General features: G+C 37.8%; 2 protein-coding genes across 6 annotated transcripts; both read left to right on the top strand.

Moving 5' to 3' along the window:
* The first annotated feature begins 312 nt into the window (after window positions 1-312).
* Window positions 313-1,054, top strand: LOC147930153 (two-on-two hemoglobin-3-like). Its single transcript, XM_087478170.1, has 3 exons — window positions 313-449; window positions 765-895; window positions 998-1,054. Exons 1-3 carry the CDS (start codon window positions 313-315, stop codon window positions 1,015-1,017), a joined length of 288 nt encoding a protein of 95 aa, XP_087334296.1. The 3' UTR covers window positions 1,018-1,054.
* On the top strand, window positions 788-13,562 carry LOC147930152 (helicase and polymerase-containing protein TEBICHI-like). 5 transcript variants are annotated; one of them, XR_015574362.1, is made up of 28 exons: window positions 1,347-1,549; window positions 1,988-2,427; window positions 2,541-2,772; window positions 2,876-3,350; window positions 3,441-3,730; window positions 4,218-4,282; window positions 4,416-4,521; window positions 4,604-4,804; window positions 4,959-5,159; window positions 5,471-5,632; window positions 5,781-6,020; window positions 6,184-6,396; window positions 6,559-6,909; window positions 7,000-7,152; window positions 7,476-7,691; window positions 8,014-8,232; window positions 8,311-8,428; window positions 8,585-8,932; window positions 9,021-9,720; window positions 9,935-10,132; window positions 10,367-10,626; window positions 10,787-10,976; window positions 11,052-11,159; window positions 11,656-12,008; window positions 12,161-12,269; window positions 12,501-12,641; window positions 12,770-12,866; window positions 12,964-13,562. XR_015574362.1 is itself a non-coding variant. In XM_087478168.1 (27 exons), the coding sequence occupies exons 2-27, from the start codon at window positions 1,514-1,516 to the stop codon at window positions 13,029-13,031; spliced, it is 6,468 nt and encodes a 2,155-aa protein (XP_087334294.1). In that variant the 5' UTR covers window positions 788-895; window positions 1,483-1,513; the 3' UTR covers window positions 13,032-13,562. The 5 variants fall into 5 exon arrangements, 2 of the variants coding, with proteins under 2 accessions (XP_087334294.1, XP_087334295.1); XR_015574360.1 differs by adding an exon at window positions 788-895 and having other exon boundaries at window positions 1,483-1,549; window positions 2,876-3,730; window positions 8,585-9,720; window positions 10,242-10,626; XM_087478168.1 differs by adding an exon at window positions 788-895 and having other exon boundaries at window positions 1,483-1,549; window positions 2,876-3,730; window positions 8,585-9,720.
* The last annotated feature ends 1,018 nt before the right edge of the window (window positions 13,563-14,580 follow it).

Here is a 14,580-nt window from a genome sequence, read left to right as displayed (position 1 = left end):
ACAATGACATAGTGTGATAACTGATAACAAGAGGAGGAACTAATTTTATAAATTGACTGGACCAAAGAGAATAAAAAAAGAAGAAGGTACAAACTCCAAAGACAAGTCTCTAACTATATCTAGTGTGTTTGGTCATGTGGCATATGCCAAAAGGCGCAATTAGTACAACTAGTTAGTTAAGAGAGCGTTGCCTCCACGCGACCACCACGAATGAGAGAGAAAGCCCCATTCCTTCTTTTAAAAAAATAAATTCAATCGTATCGCCCACAATTTCTCTTCTCACCACTCCGCACCAGAGATAGAGAGAGAGAGATGCAATCGCTGCAGGAGAAGGCATCGGTGTTGAGCGGCGTCGATCAGGCTGAGGCCTTCGCTATCGACGAATCCAATCTGTTCGAAAAGCTCGGTCTTCAGACCTTCATCAATCTCTCCACCAATTTCTACACCAGGTTCTTTCAATTCCCTTTTCTCTAACTATCTATCTATCTGTTTCCTCTGGGTTATTTTATTATAAACATCATAACCCTCACTTGTTAAAGCTCATTCCTTAGCCTAGCCTAGGAGACTGTGGTTGAAAGTGTGACTTTTTAATATTTTTTTAAGTATCAAGTCCAGTCTCTGCTTGTTCAAATGAGAAATTGTGGATTTTTGGCTTGCAATTTGTTAAGATTTTTGACAGTAGAAGTTCTCTATTTATTTGGACCTTTGTTGTTTGTTCTTAAGGGATATCTTGTTGATTCTTGGTTTTGAAATGGAGGGTTTAGGGTATATGATGACGAAGAAGAATGGTTTCGATCTATATTTTCTGACTCAAACAAAGAAGATGCCATACAGAACCAGTATGAGTTCTTCGTCCAGCGTATGGGAGGCCCTCCTTTGTTTTCTCAGAGGAAAGGTTTGTCTTACTTTTGGATTCTTCTCCCCTTTTGTTTATGTATGTGTGTATGTTTTAACCCAATTGGCTGATTGCATTAACACTCTGTGATTGGTTCTCTAGGGTTGCATATGCTTGACTAAAAAACCGCACATTAACTAAGTCATTTGGTTGGTTTAAGCCCTTTTGATGCTCACTTAGTACACAAACGCACTTGTATACATGATTTGTATCAAACGCATTTGTGCTAATGTGAGTTGGTTTTGAGTAAAAGATGACTTGGCATCTCCCAAACTCGTTGCTTACTTGACTATAAAACGAATTTTTATCATATTTTTGATTTGAGAGACATGGAGCCAAAAACAACTTTATAGTTCAAATTGAAATTTCGAGCGTGAAAACCAAAAAAAAAAAAAATCGAACCTTTTAAGGAAAAAAATAAAAATAAATAATACAGAAATAGAGAGAGAGAGAGAGAGAGAGAGAGAGCAGCTCTGATAACAAAAATTCAAACGCTACAGATTTAATTTTCTACATCTGCCTCCAATTTGGGCGCTCCTTACTCCACCCCGGCGCTAAACTCGCCGACTAGGGTTTTTTTTTTCCAGATCTCCGGCGGTTACTCTTCTTTCTCCGCCGATGGACTCGGGTTCCTCTAAATCGCGGATTGATCAGGTTCGTTTCTCTCTCTTTCTCTGAAAAAATTTGTCTTCGCGAAGTGTTGACGAGTGTCGATGTTTGTTACTTCTTCTTTCTCTTTTGTGCGTTAAAGTTTCTGACTTGAAGAACTGGTCTTTAAAATCCGATGAACTATGTATTGAAATTGAATTGTTCGAGTAGACCCGTAACCACCTTTAGGTGGTGGAATCTCGTCATTTTAATTTTCCCCTAAGATAGTGAAAGACTCGTTTTTTTTCTTCTTTCCATGAAAAAAAGTTTCAATTTTGATATGGATTTCCCATAAATTAAGGTTTTTTTTTTTGAAGCTTTTTTTCTTAATTCAAGTTATGAACAGTGAATTAGTTATGATGTGGGCCAATAGAAGGAGTTTTTTTCTGATATTGAAGCTAAAGTGACTAAATGTTCTTATGTTGTTTGTCACTGTACTGCTAGTTTTTTAATTCGAAGAAGAGGAAACATTCTTCACCAAATTTGAAGTCTGGGAGAAATGAGAAAAATGTGAAGGTGACAGGAGAAAAGTCTCCTGGAGACAAAGGCACTTTGGACAATTACTTGAAAGCCTCTCTAGATGACAAAAGCACTTTCAACAGTGGGTTGCAGGCGAGGCAGGAAGCGTTTACAAGAAAATTGGATATGGAGGTTTCTGCTTCGTCTGCTGGTGAAAATATACGCCCCTGCGTGCCTAAACCTGTATGGCTTGCAACTTCTAAAGGAGTTGAAGGGTGTTTGAACCAGAACGGATCTCAAGATTTGCATAAAGAAGGTGTTGCTACAACTGAAGCCCATGCAACAGATGATTTCCTCTGTGCTAGCCAGAAAGATAAATCAGAACTGAGAGACTTTGCCACTGGTTTCTTGTCCTTGTATTGTAGGTAATGTCCATTGTGCTGAATTGTCTATTCTTTTCATTACCATGAAGGAGTTCTTTGGTGAAACATCCATTCTTTTATTTGTCTGACTAGTCAATTGTTCTGTTTTATTGCAGTGGAATGCAGTCTGTAATTGGTTCACCTTCACATCAGAAGGCATGCGAACTGAAGCGTCAAAGCAGTTCATCATCACCATCCAAAGATATTAAAATTTCTCACAAGAGGCGCTGTGATTCCCAAATCATACCATCACTAGATGAACTTGCATATCCTCTCGGGAGTAAGCCGGAATCACTCGCTAGTATTGCTGATAAAAGAGTTAAATCTGTTTCAGACCCTACAAAGAAGGTATAAGAAAATATAAGTGAAATCAGCAGCAATGGTTACCTGTCCTCTTGCCATAGTGATTCATCTTATATTATTTTATGTGTCTGTTCTAATATATTCACAGATTCCGAGCACTGAACTTATTGAAATTCCAATGGGCTTGAGGAAGTGTACTAAGGCACCAGAATCGTCTGCTCATTTAACTGAATGCCACACACCTGGATCAGCCGTTAAATCATGTCCTGTTGGAACCCCTAAGTCAGGAAGTGGTAGCTCAATGTTCTCACCTGGAGATTCTTTCTGGAATGAAGCAATTCAAGTTGCTGATGGTTTGAAAATTCCATTTGAGCAATCTGGTTCCGTAGAAGCAAAAAATGGAAGTCAACATGGAACTATTCTTTTATGCAGCAACAAAACAGATACTTGCAGTGAAAAGTTAAAGAGAAGTTTAGATATAGATGAAAGCAGAGTAAAGGATAAAGAAGCCATTGGTTTTTCAAAGGTCGTAGAGACGCATGGGAGAGATTTTAATAAAGAAGCATCTCCGCTTCCTGTCAAGAACCTTGAACTTTTGTTTCAGGATAAGAAAACAAACGGAGGTAACCAAGAGCGATGTGCTTCATTTGATCAGAATAACAGTACTCGAGGAATCAGCAGGATATCTGAATCTGTTTTTGTTGATGATAAAGGATGTCTTGATATTGCAAATAATGCTCAGGCAGATAATATCTCGATAGGCAGGGTGTATCCAGAATCCGAAAGAAACAAAGTTTTGTTGTGCGAGGAAAATCATAGTGAAAGATCTGTTTCTATGATAGGCAACTTAAGGAAATCAGTTGATTCTAGTGAATCTGAAGAAAGTCATACTCCTTCAAGCTCTCATCGTAATAAAGATGGTTTAAATCTTAGCACTTGGCTTCCCTCAGAAGTTTGCAGCGTTTACAATAAGAAAGGAATATCTAAACTCTATCCTTGGCAGGTACATAACTGTTTGTTGATTTGTGGGTTGTTATTTGTTGATAATATTTAGATACAACTGATCAATATTTTCTATATTCCTACTCCTAGATAGATAGATGTGAATTTGCTTCCTTAGTACAGTTTAAAAAGTGTAATATTAGCTGAGAGCCTGCAGCTAGTATTCGCCATCCAAGAGTATTTGCTTTTCATGCTTTGTTCCTTTTCATGACATTATTATATCATTTATGCGGTGGTTGTACATGTGATATATGTTTCTTTCTTCCTATTTATATGTTTTATGAATTTGTACAAAACTTCTAGGCAATTTTTATTTTCGACTCTTTCTTTACTTTTGTAGTTATACTTTCTAAGTTTTGTTGTGGATTAATGAGTGATTTTGGGTCAGTAGTATTATATCTGAAAAAGTTTTCCTATTCTTTCTTGTATGCATGTTATTGCTTCTGACGTCCTTTTCATTAGCTGAATACAAATTGTGAATTTTCTAGGTCGAGTGTCTTCAGGTTGATGGTGTTTTGCAGAAAAGGAATTTGGTATATTGTGCTTCTACAAGGTATCTGCCAATTCAAAGTTTCTTCTTTTCTTATACTTTCTTCAGATCATGATAGCAGTATGATTAATCTCACTAACAGGCTTCTATCTTACAAGAATTCATGTTCAGTTTCAAAACCATGCTGTTTGTGCAGTGCTGGTAAAAGTTTTGTTGCAGAAGTCTTGATGCTGCGACGGGTCATAACAACTGGAAAAATGGCATTGCTTGTGCTACCTTATGTATCCATTTGCGCGGAGAAGGTTTCTTTTGTTTCTCCAAGCATCCTACACGTTTTATATTATCACTTTCTGTAAGTTTAGTTGTATTTGCAATTGGGTGCAGGCAGAACACCTTGAGGTCCTTCTTGAACCACTTGGTAAGCATGTTCGTAGTTACTATGGAAATCAGGGTGGTGGAACACTTCCAAAGGGCACTTCTGTGGCTGTCTGCACGATTGAGAAGGCCAACTCTTTGATAAATCGCTTGCTTGAAGAGGGTCGTTTGTCAGAACTTGGGATAATAGTTATAGATGAGCTACATATGGTATGGTTTTCAAATATCTCATCTGCATGGATCTCGGATAAGCATATAACTGTCTGAAACCACCTTTTTTTTATTTTTGTTTTTAATCTGGTTTATCTTCGTATAGTTGGTACTGAATGCATTAAAAGGAATCTTCTGCGCATGGTTTATATAGGTGGGTGACCAACATAGGGGTTATCTTTTGGAGCTTATGTTGACGAAACTTCGTTATGCTGCTGGTGAAGGAAGTTCAGAATCAAGTAGTGGTGAGAGTTCAGGGAATAGCAGTGGCAAGGCTGATCCTGCTCATGGCCTACAAATTGTGGGTATGAGTGCTACAATGCCGAATGTTGGAGCAGTTGCTGACTGGCTTCAAGTAAGAAAAAATCACAATTTGTGTGTATATATTTTGCTCTCACTCAGTTGCATGACACTTATCTTCAGATATACAAGTATTTGTGAATTCTATGGGAATTATAAGAATATGGTAGAAATACTGTTTGTGATTGTTAATAAGCTTTATGGTTTCTGTAAAATGAAGACATGTTTATCTTCAGATCTCTTAAATGGGTGATGATTGTTTTTCTCTATTTGTTACTTTCCGAAGCTATTGTCTTCACCTCTATTGAAACTTTTTGCAAAGTTATTGTGGCTTTTTAACTTTATTTTTGTTTTACATGTTGAAAGGCAGCTTTATATCAAACAGAGTTTCGACCAGTTCCACTAGAGGAGTATATTAAGGTTGGTAGCACTGTTTACAATAAAAAGATGGAAGTTGTGAGGACTATACCAAAAGTTGCTGATATGGGAGGAAAAGACCCAGACCATATAGTTGAGCTTTGTAACGAGGTAATGGTTCGGTAGAGTTATGTGTCTTCTTATGTCTTTCTGTATAAAGTCTTAATTTAGTACCTGTATTTTTTCTATATGTATTTGATAAAACATGTACGCGTATTTTGTTCAAGAAGGAATACTCACATTTACTGTTGCGATCCAGGTTGTTCAAGAAGGCAATTCAGTGCTGATATTTTGTTCGAGTCGGAAAGGATGCGAATCAACTGCTAGGCATATTTCAAAGCTCATTAAAAAGGTTCCCGTAGACGTTGATGGTGAAAATAGTGAGTTTATGGATATCGGATCTGCTATTGATGCCCTGCGAAGGTCTCCGTCTGGAGTAGATCCTGTACTAGAAGAAACTCTTCCCTCTGGGGTTGCCTATCACCATGCTGGTCTTACAGTATGTTTACACATTCACCATAGTTTTTTTTTTTCTTGTCTGGTTAGATTATATACTGGGATTGTGTTTCTTTTTCTATTGACATGGGCGACGGTGAATTTTACGCAAAGTGAATATCGCCATTCATTAGTACACTGGCCAACTAACTCTACTTGTATTACAGGTAGAAGAAAGAGAGATAGTTGAGACCTGTTACCGTAAGGGTCTCGTACGTGTCCTAACAGCTACATCCACTTTGGCGGCTGGGGTTAATCTGCCTGCAAGGAGGGTTATTTTTCGACAACCAATGATTGGCCGTGATTTTATTGATGGAACAAGGTACAAGCAAATGTCTGGTCGAGCTGGGCGGACTGGGATTGATACAAAAGGAGAAAGTGTATGTCTTTTCTGTGACTCTGGAAACTTCATATCAAAACTTCTGTCTTTTTAAGCATGCATTGTTCCATTTCTTAGACATATGTTCACATACATTTTTTCTTGTTTGGAGTGTCAGTTTTCTAGGCTTTTGGTTCTTGTTCTAAATTTATATTCTTAATAGGTGTTGATCTGCAAACCTGGAGAACTCAAGCGAATAATGGCACTTCTTAATGAAACCTGCCCACCATTGCAGTCTTGTTTATCTGAGGATAAAAATGGAATGACTCATGCAATTCTAGAAGTTGTGGCTGGTGGAATTGTTCAGACTGCCAAAGATATTCATCGCTATGTTAGATGTACACTTCTGAATTCTACAAAGCCCTTTCAAGATGTGGTCAAATCAGCTCAGGATTCTCTTCGGTGGCTGTGCCACAGGAAATTTCTTGAGTGGAATGAAGAGACAAAGTTATACACTGCAACACCTCTTGGACGTGGATCTTTTGGCAGTTCACTCTGCCCAGAGGAGTCACTTGTAATCCAATCTGACTCTTTATGACTGAAATTGCATTTTATGTGTATTATGTAAGCATGTTTGACGTCCATGTAATTGGTGTTGCTGCAGATAGTGCTGGATGATCTTCTACGAGCACGTGAAGGACTAGTTATGGCTTCTGATTTACATTTGGTCTACTTAGTCACACCAATCAATGTTGGTGTTGAACCAAACTGGGAATTGTATTATGAACGGTTCATGGAATTGTCTCCTTTAGAGCAGGTAATTTTGTTCTCTCTATTAATGTATGGCATAATTATATGGTGACAAGCAGGAAGTATGTTTTTAGCTAACTTCTTCCTCTAAATTGACTGTTATTCTAGTTTAGATGTTACTCTTCTTATTAAAATTTTAGTGTTTTACAAAATAGTTATGCATTCTCTTTCTCCTTCACTTCCGTTGTGGAAAGCTGAATTGCAACCTTCAAGTTTTTTGCATCTTTTTGAATAGAACTATAAAAGTTAGGTCTTGTTATTTGTGCATGTAGTTTTTTTTCAGAAAATCTTTATATGCTGATACTTTTACTTTTTATCTCTCAATTTCAGTCTGTTGGCAATAGAGTTGGAGTGGTCGAACCTTTCCTGATGCGCATGGCACATGGTGCAACAGTTCGCACTCGAAACAGATCACAGGATGTAAAAAACAATTTGCGTGGAGACAATCGGCATGGTTCAACAAGCATGAAAATGCTTTCAGATGAACAAATGCTTCGAGTGTGCAAGCGATTTTTCGTTGCTCTCATCTTGTCAAAACTTGTTCAGGTGCCCCTCTCCCCCTCCCCCCGCTTTTTTGTTTTTTTTTTCGTTTTCTTTGTATTTTATCTTTGCTAAAGCTTTTATTTTGGTTCTTGTATATGTAAACCCCTACTAGCTTGCATGATCATCTACGCTTCATTATATTTTGTTAATCTGCTTATTTAACTTACATTTTTTACTTGGTTGGCCCTTGCATGAATTGGTTTATATCATATTTCCTGTTTTAAAAATTTCTGAAAACGTTTGCTTTTGCATCAGAAAGCACGGTGATGATCGACGTCTCTAATAGCTAACTTGTTTGTTTTTGTATTTGAACTATGCAATGCAGGAAGCTTCTGTGACTGAGGTCTGTGAAGCGTTCAAAGTGGCTAGAGGCATGGTTCAAGCGCTTCAGGAGAATGCTGGAAGGTTTTCTTCCATGGTTTCAGTGTTCTGTGAGAGGCTGGGATGGCATGATTTGGAAGGATTAGTAGCCAAGTTCCAGAACCGTGTTTCATTTGGTGTCAGGGCTGAGATTGTTGAACTTACTAGCATTCCATATATAAAGGTACTTGCAGCTTCCAGGAACTTATAGCTAGAATATGAAGAGTCTTGCTAAAGTTGGTTTTTGGTTTTAAATAAATAGGGTTCAAGAGCTAGAGCGTTGTACAAAGCCGGCTTGCGTACATCTCAGGCGATAGCTGAAGCATCCATCCCTGAAATTGTCAAAGCTCTCTTTGAATCTTCAGCGTGGGCAGAAGAAGGTAAATCACTTTTCTTAGACAGTTTAAATTGATGTTTTGGTTGCCTCATTGAGATCTCTCTAGCTGATATAAAACATTGATAAGTAGAATGTTTGTCAGAAAGAATATTGTATCTCTTTCATCTAATGTGCTCAGAGTTAATATGGTGTGTATCAGGTACAGGACAAAGAAAGATACACTTGGGATTAGCCAAGAAAATCAAGAACGGGGCACGCAAAATTGTTCTTGAGAAAGCAGAAGAGGCAAGGGCTGCTGCATTCTCTGCTTTTAAGTCACTTGGTTTGGATGTTCATGAGCTTTCAAAGCCCTTACCTTCTGCTCCTGCTATGAGTCCCAATGGAAAACAAACTACTGAAAGAGATAATTCCAGAGGCTCTGTTGGTCCCGATGGAGTACGACATGTTCCAGGAAGATTAAGCATAGAGGGGCACATGGAATGTGAAACCTTTGATACAGATAATCACAGAGAAAAGCCAAGGGTCGTATTAGGGGTTTCATCAGAAGGTAACTTGACCAGCCATCTTCCTAATCTTCAACCTATAGGAACTACAGTCGGCACTAATGGGCCTAGTGCTGTTGGTATTCTTTCCAGTGATACTTCCCCTATCCCTGTTTACGATGACAGAGAGATAAAAACTGAGGACAATGTTGATCAGCATTTGACTAGGAATTCGCATATTACTCTGAGTAATAAGGATGGTACAGGTGAAAAGGGTCCAATAACTGCAGGAAATATTAGTGGCGGATTTGATTCGTTCGTGGAACTGTGGGAATCTGCTGGCGAGTTTTTCTTCGATATCCACTATAATAAACTACAAAATTTGAATTCCCGCATCTCTTATGAGATACATGGAATTGCTATCTGCTGGAACAGCTCCCCTGTATACTATGTCAATCTTAATAAGGATCTTCTCAACCTGGAATGTGTAGAAAAACAAAAGCTTATCGAGGAGGATGCAGTTGTTGGCAAGAAGGAGGTTTTTGCCACCCACAACATGTTTGATGTTATAAAGTCTAGGTGGAACAGAATCAGTAAAATAATGGGGAATGTAAGTACGAGAAAGTTCACATGGAATTTAAAAGTCCAGATTCAGGTGCTTAAGAGTCCCGCCATTTCAATCCAAAGATGCACTCGCCTAAATCATGCGGAAGGGATCAGAGATCTTGAGTTGGTTGATGGATCTTGGTTAATGATGCCTCCGCTTCACATAAGCCAAACCATTGATATGAGCATTGTGACATGGATTCTTTGGCCAGATGAGGAAAGACACTCAAATCCAAATATTGAAAAGGTAATTCCAGATGTACTATTATTGGAATCAATGCAATATATATCATATGTGTCCTGATGACGGTGTTAAACAAGAAAAGCAACAAAGTATAAATATTTTTTTTATCTTTTATCATCTCTTGGTTTGTCTATCATCCCACAGATTTAGCTTATAGGTACTTCCTTATTATAGTTGTTGATCCAAAGTTACTAAAACTGTTAATGTGGTGTTAAAGGAAGTAAAGAAAAGACTATCCCCAGAGGCAGCTGAAGCTGCTAATCGCAGTGGCAGATGGAGGAATCAGATCCGAAGGGTTGCCCACAATGGTTGCTGCAGACGGGTTGCTCAAACAAGAGCCCTTTGTTCAGCTCTTTGGAAGATTCTTGTTTCTGAAGAACTTATTGAAGCACTGACAACCACTGAAATGCCGCTGGTATATCTTCTTTAACTTGCTTTAGTTACGGAAGATTTTCTAAACTTCACCAGCATCCCGCTGTATGATGTGCTTAAAGTTAAATATTTATGTGTATTTTCCCAAGCAGCCATCTGTGTTTGCTACCTTACAGCTTCCTGAGGAGTGCCCAGGGAGGCAGTCAATTCAAAGATATTTCAACTCTGATAAGTTAGTTGTTTTTCGGCAGCATAATGCTTTCATTGTGTGCTTCAGGTTAATGTCCTTGCAGACATGGAACTCTGGGGTATAGGCGTCGATACAGAAGGATGCCTTAAAGCACGGAATATATTGCGGGATAAACTGCGGTCCCTTGAGAAGAAAGCATTTGAATTGGCTGGCATGACATTTTCATTGCACAACCCAGCTGATATTGCAAATGTGTTGTTTGGTCAGTTGAAATTGCCCATACCGGAAAACCAATCTAAAGGGAAACTTCATCCAAGTACTGATAAGCATTGCTTGGATCTTTTAAGGTATTATAAAGTACTAACTCCTTTTCCTTACATTGTGTTCTTTTCAGCAGTAAATTATATAAAGAAAAACTCTGCGGTTATGTTATCAAGAACACGATTCCCCCTAAGCTACTGTGATTCTATTTTAGTCTGACCACATCGGTATACAACTTTGTCCCAGGAATGTGCATCCTGTTGTCCCAATTATCAAAGAACACCGCACTTTGGCAAAGCTCTTAAATTGTACACTTGGATCAATTTGTTCGCTTGCTAAACTACGCTTGAGCACGCAAAGGTATACTTTGCATGGCCGCTGGCTTCAAACATCAACAGCAACAGGGCGGGTTTCCATAGAGGAGCCTAATCTCCAAGTATGACTTTTGCTATGTTTCCTTTTTCATTCTGTCGTGTATCTTAAAATTAATGACCATGTTACTTTTCTGCAGTCTGTTGAGCATGAAGTAGAGTTCATATTGGATAACCATGGAAAGGACGTAAATTCAAATGCTGATCGTTACAAAATAAATGCACGTGACTTCTTTGTTCCTACTCAGGTAAATTTCTATGTAATTGCTAAAAGTTTTTGTCTTTGGTCTTCAAGCCAACTAGAAATTATTTCTCAAAAAAGAACTGTACAACTGAAAGCATTTATTTAGAATGGCAAAAAAAAAAAAAACTGAAAGCATTTATTTCCTCCAGAGCATAATTGTAGAGAGGTCAGTAGTTTGGGTCCTCCTGAGTTATTAAGCTAGTTACCCGAGGTTAAGGGGATTTCACATATGCAGTTGAAAAGGTATTGGAAGCGCATAGTTGCTAAGTTAAGACTGTTTTATTATTTCAAGTTCATTCAGTGTGAAGGAATGAAGATGACAACAAAATCTTGCACAACTCCAGAGTAGGATAGAACCATACTGAATAATAGGTCTTTTACTGGCAAAAGTGTTGAGTATTTCACATCATCTTTGGTCCCATGTATTTTAATCACCTTAGCCATAAAAGTTTTCTGGTTTTCTTGAATGTTGAACTTAATGTTGACTTTTTCCACCACAGGAAAATTGGTTACTCTTGACGGCAGATTATTCACAGATAGAGTTGCGACTTATGGCACACTTTTCTAGAGATTCCTCGTTGATTTCGCAGCTTAGTCAGCCAGAAGGTGATGTCTTTACAATGATAGCTGCAAAGTGGACTGGGAAAGCGGAAGGTTCTGTTAGTCCACATGATAGAGATCAGACCAAAAGATTGATCTATGGAATTCTTTATGGAATGGGTGCAAATAGGCTCGCAGAACAGCTTGAGTGCAGCTCAGATGAAGCCAAAGAGAAAATTAGAAGCTTTAAAAATTCTTTCCCTGCAGTCACCTCTTGGCTAAACGAAACCATTTCATTTTGCCAGGAAAAAGGGTGAGGATGTTACACTCTATTTCCCCTTCTATTTGGTTTGAATCCACTTCCATATGTTCCTTTAAACCATCATATTTCTCATAGTTTATGTGATCAATTAGGTTGTATTTTTATGAATTATAATCATCATTGCAGAACATTTTGATATGCAGATACATTCAGACTCTCAAGGGAAGAAGGCGGTTCTTGTCGAAAATAAAATTTGGGAATGCGAAAGAGAAATCTAAGGCTCAAAGGCAAGCTGTAAATTCCATGTGCCAGGTCTGATCTTGTTTCTTCCTTTCTTTCTCCCTGACGCTTAGTGTTATCCTCTCACGTTTAATAGACTGTCTATTTCACAAAAACTATCTATTTAGATTGAAAACTGTTCTCTTCCCTTTTTGCTCTTTGATTGGTGCTATTGGTTTTAAGGGGTCTCATTCACTTAAGAGAGAACTCTTTGTTGAAACAGTCCCTAACTAAATAATTTTACCTGGCTGTGGGTTTATTCAGGGATCTGCTGCTGATATAATCAAGATTGCGATGATAAACATCTATTCTGCAATTGCTGATGATGTTGGTACCGCAACATCTAGTTCTTCAACTGAAAGTAGGTTTCACATGTTAAAGGAGAGATGCCGAATTCTTCTACAAGTGAGTTTTCCACCGTTTTTTTATTTGAGTTTTGTTTCTTTCCATACATGCAATGCAATATCGTACTTCCTTCTGCAAGTAATTTTATCATTGTCTATAGCTAATTATTGTGATACATCTTAACGCAGGTGCATGACGAACTTGTGCTGGAAGTTGATCCTTTGTATGTAAAAGAAGCTGCAATATTGCTACAAACTAGCATGGAAAATGCGGTTTCACTTCTCGGTATGTTACCTTGTATACTAAGCTTCTTAGTATGTGATGTACATATGTGATATGTGTATATATATTGACATTATTAATTATATTCTATATATTTCAGTCCCTCTACATGTGAAAGTGAAGGTCGGGAAAACATGGGGATCCTTACAGCCGTTTCAGGCTGATTAAGTAAGAAATTAGCAAAAATTCAGCAAGTCGTCAACATTCAATTCTAAGAGCGTTGGATGGTTTTGAGCAACCCGCTCACAGGCCAGTATGATGCATCAAAAATGTTTTAGTATCCATGGCTTGACTCGATGCCATGCTCTGATTCATCTTCATGAAGTGATGAAGAAAAATGATCTCACCGGCTTCTTTGACAGGCAAGTACATATGCGTGGAGCATGCCAAAGGGAATTGCTCCTGCTGTGTTCTCAGATGGCTCTTATCAAAGCTTCAAAAAGAGTCTCTGTATACTTCTAACTAAAAAAAGGTAACTTCAATAGCTACCATAGTTTTTACTTAGACACTGACCAAAATCGTAGAAAGATTAGCGGAAACAAGTTTACTTTTTGATTGTAAATAAGTACCTACTTTTTATTGGGGAAAAATGTCAAAAAAAACCCAAAATTATTTTTATTTGGACGTTTAATACCCAATGGTTTTGGATTGGAATAAAAATACATCAAATAATAAAAACGTGTTATTTAAAACCCAAAATAATAAGTGTTGTTATTTTTATACCCACAACAAAACCAAAATTCTTATTTTAACACGGTTATCTAATTAATTATTTATTTTTAATATAAAAAAATTTTGGTTTTCTTTTAACCATGTCATACCAAAAATTCACCCCGGTTATCTCTCTTCTTCCTCTTCCTCTCTCTCTAATCGTCCTGGACTCTTCGATCACCAACCAAAAGTTAAAAAAAAACATAGATGAGGACTAACTCCAATGAAACAATCAAATCGGATACAAGAGAAGCTCTCCAATCTTCCTCACCTCTTATTTTGTACACATGGCTATACAATGCAATGATCATGCACATTAAACATGAAAGCCACAAAATAATTGCGATAATTCATGGCCTGATTAAATTGATTTTTCACACATGAACAACACACGATTATGATCTTGTACAGATTGTCTTCAATGCAGAAGCTAAAATGACCATTGACGATTAGATACATTCCCAGCAATAGAAAAATCTAAATCTAAAGAAAGAGACTAGAAGATGATTATTAGATACGACGGCTTGCGGCGGAATTCGCTAACTCCGGTTAAAGGTTTGATGTTGAGGTCGTAACTGCAAAGGAATCGTCTTTGTTAGCGTCGGATCTAATAGGTGGGGATTGCGTCTCCGGTGTACCGCCTGTTTCAGAATGAAGATGGGTGTGTTGGGGAAGATATTTAGTGGATCGAACAGAATCGATGAAGATGGTGGAGAAGAGAGGATGAAGATAAGAATGGAAATGATTCTGTTCGTTCCACTCAACTAATATGGTATCAGAACAGAATTAGTTGAGATTAAAACCCCAAGAACAAGCTTCCATCGCCGATTGATCAATCCTGGTTTTTGGGTATTATCGAGCAACGACGATTAGAGAGAGAGGAAGAGGAAGAAGAGAGATAACTGGGGTGAATTTTTGGGATGACATGGTTAACAGAAAACCGATAATTTTTATATTAAAAAATTAATAATTAATTAGATAACCGGGTTAAAATTGGAATTTTGAT

This window comes from Camelina sativa, chromosome 12 (assembly GCF_030686135.1).
Source record: "Camelina sativa cultivar CO46 ecotype springtype chromosome 12, ASM3068613v1".
NCBI classification, from domain to species: Eukaryota; Viridiplantae; Streptophyta; class Magnoliopsida; order Brassicales; family Brassicaceae; genus Camelina; species Camelina sativa.
This window is presented reverse-complemented; position numbering and strand designations above follow the sequence as displayed.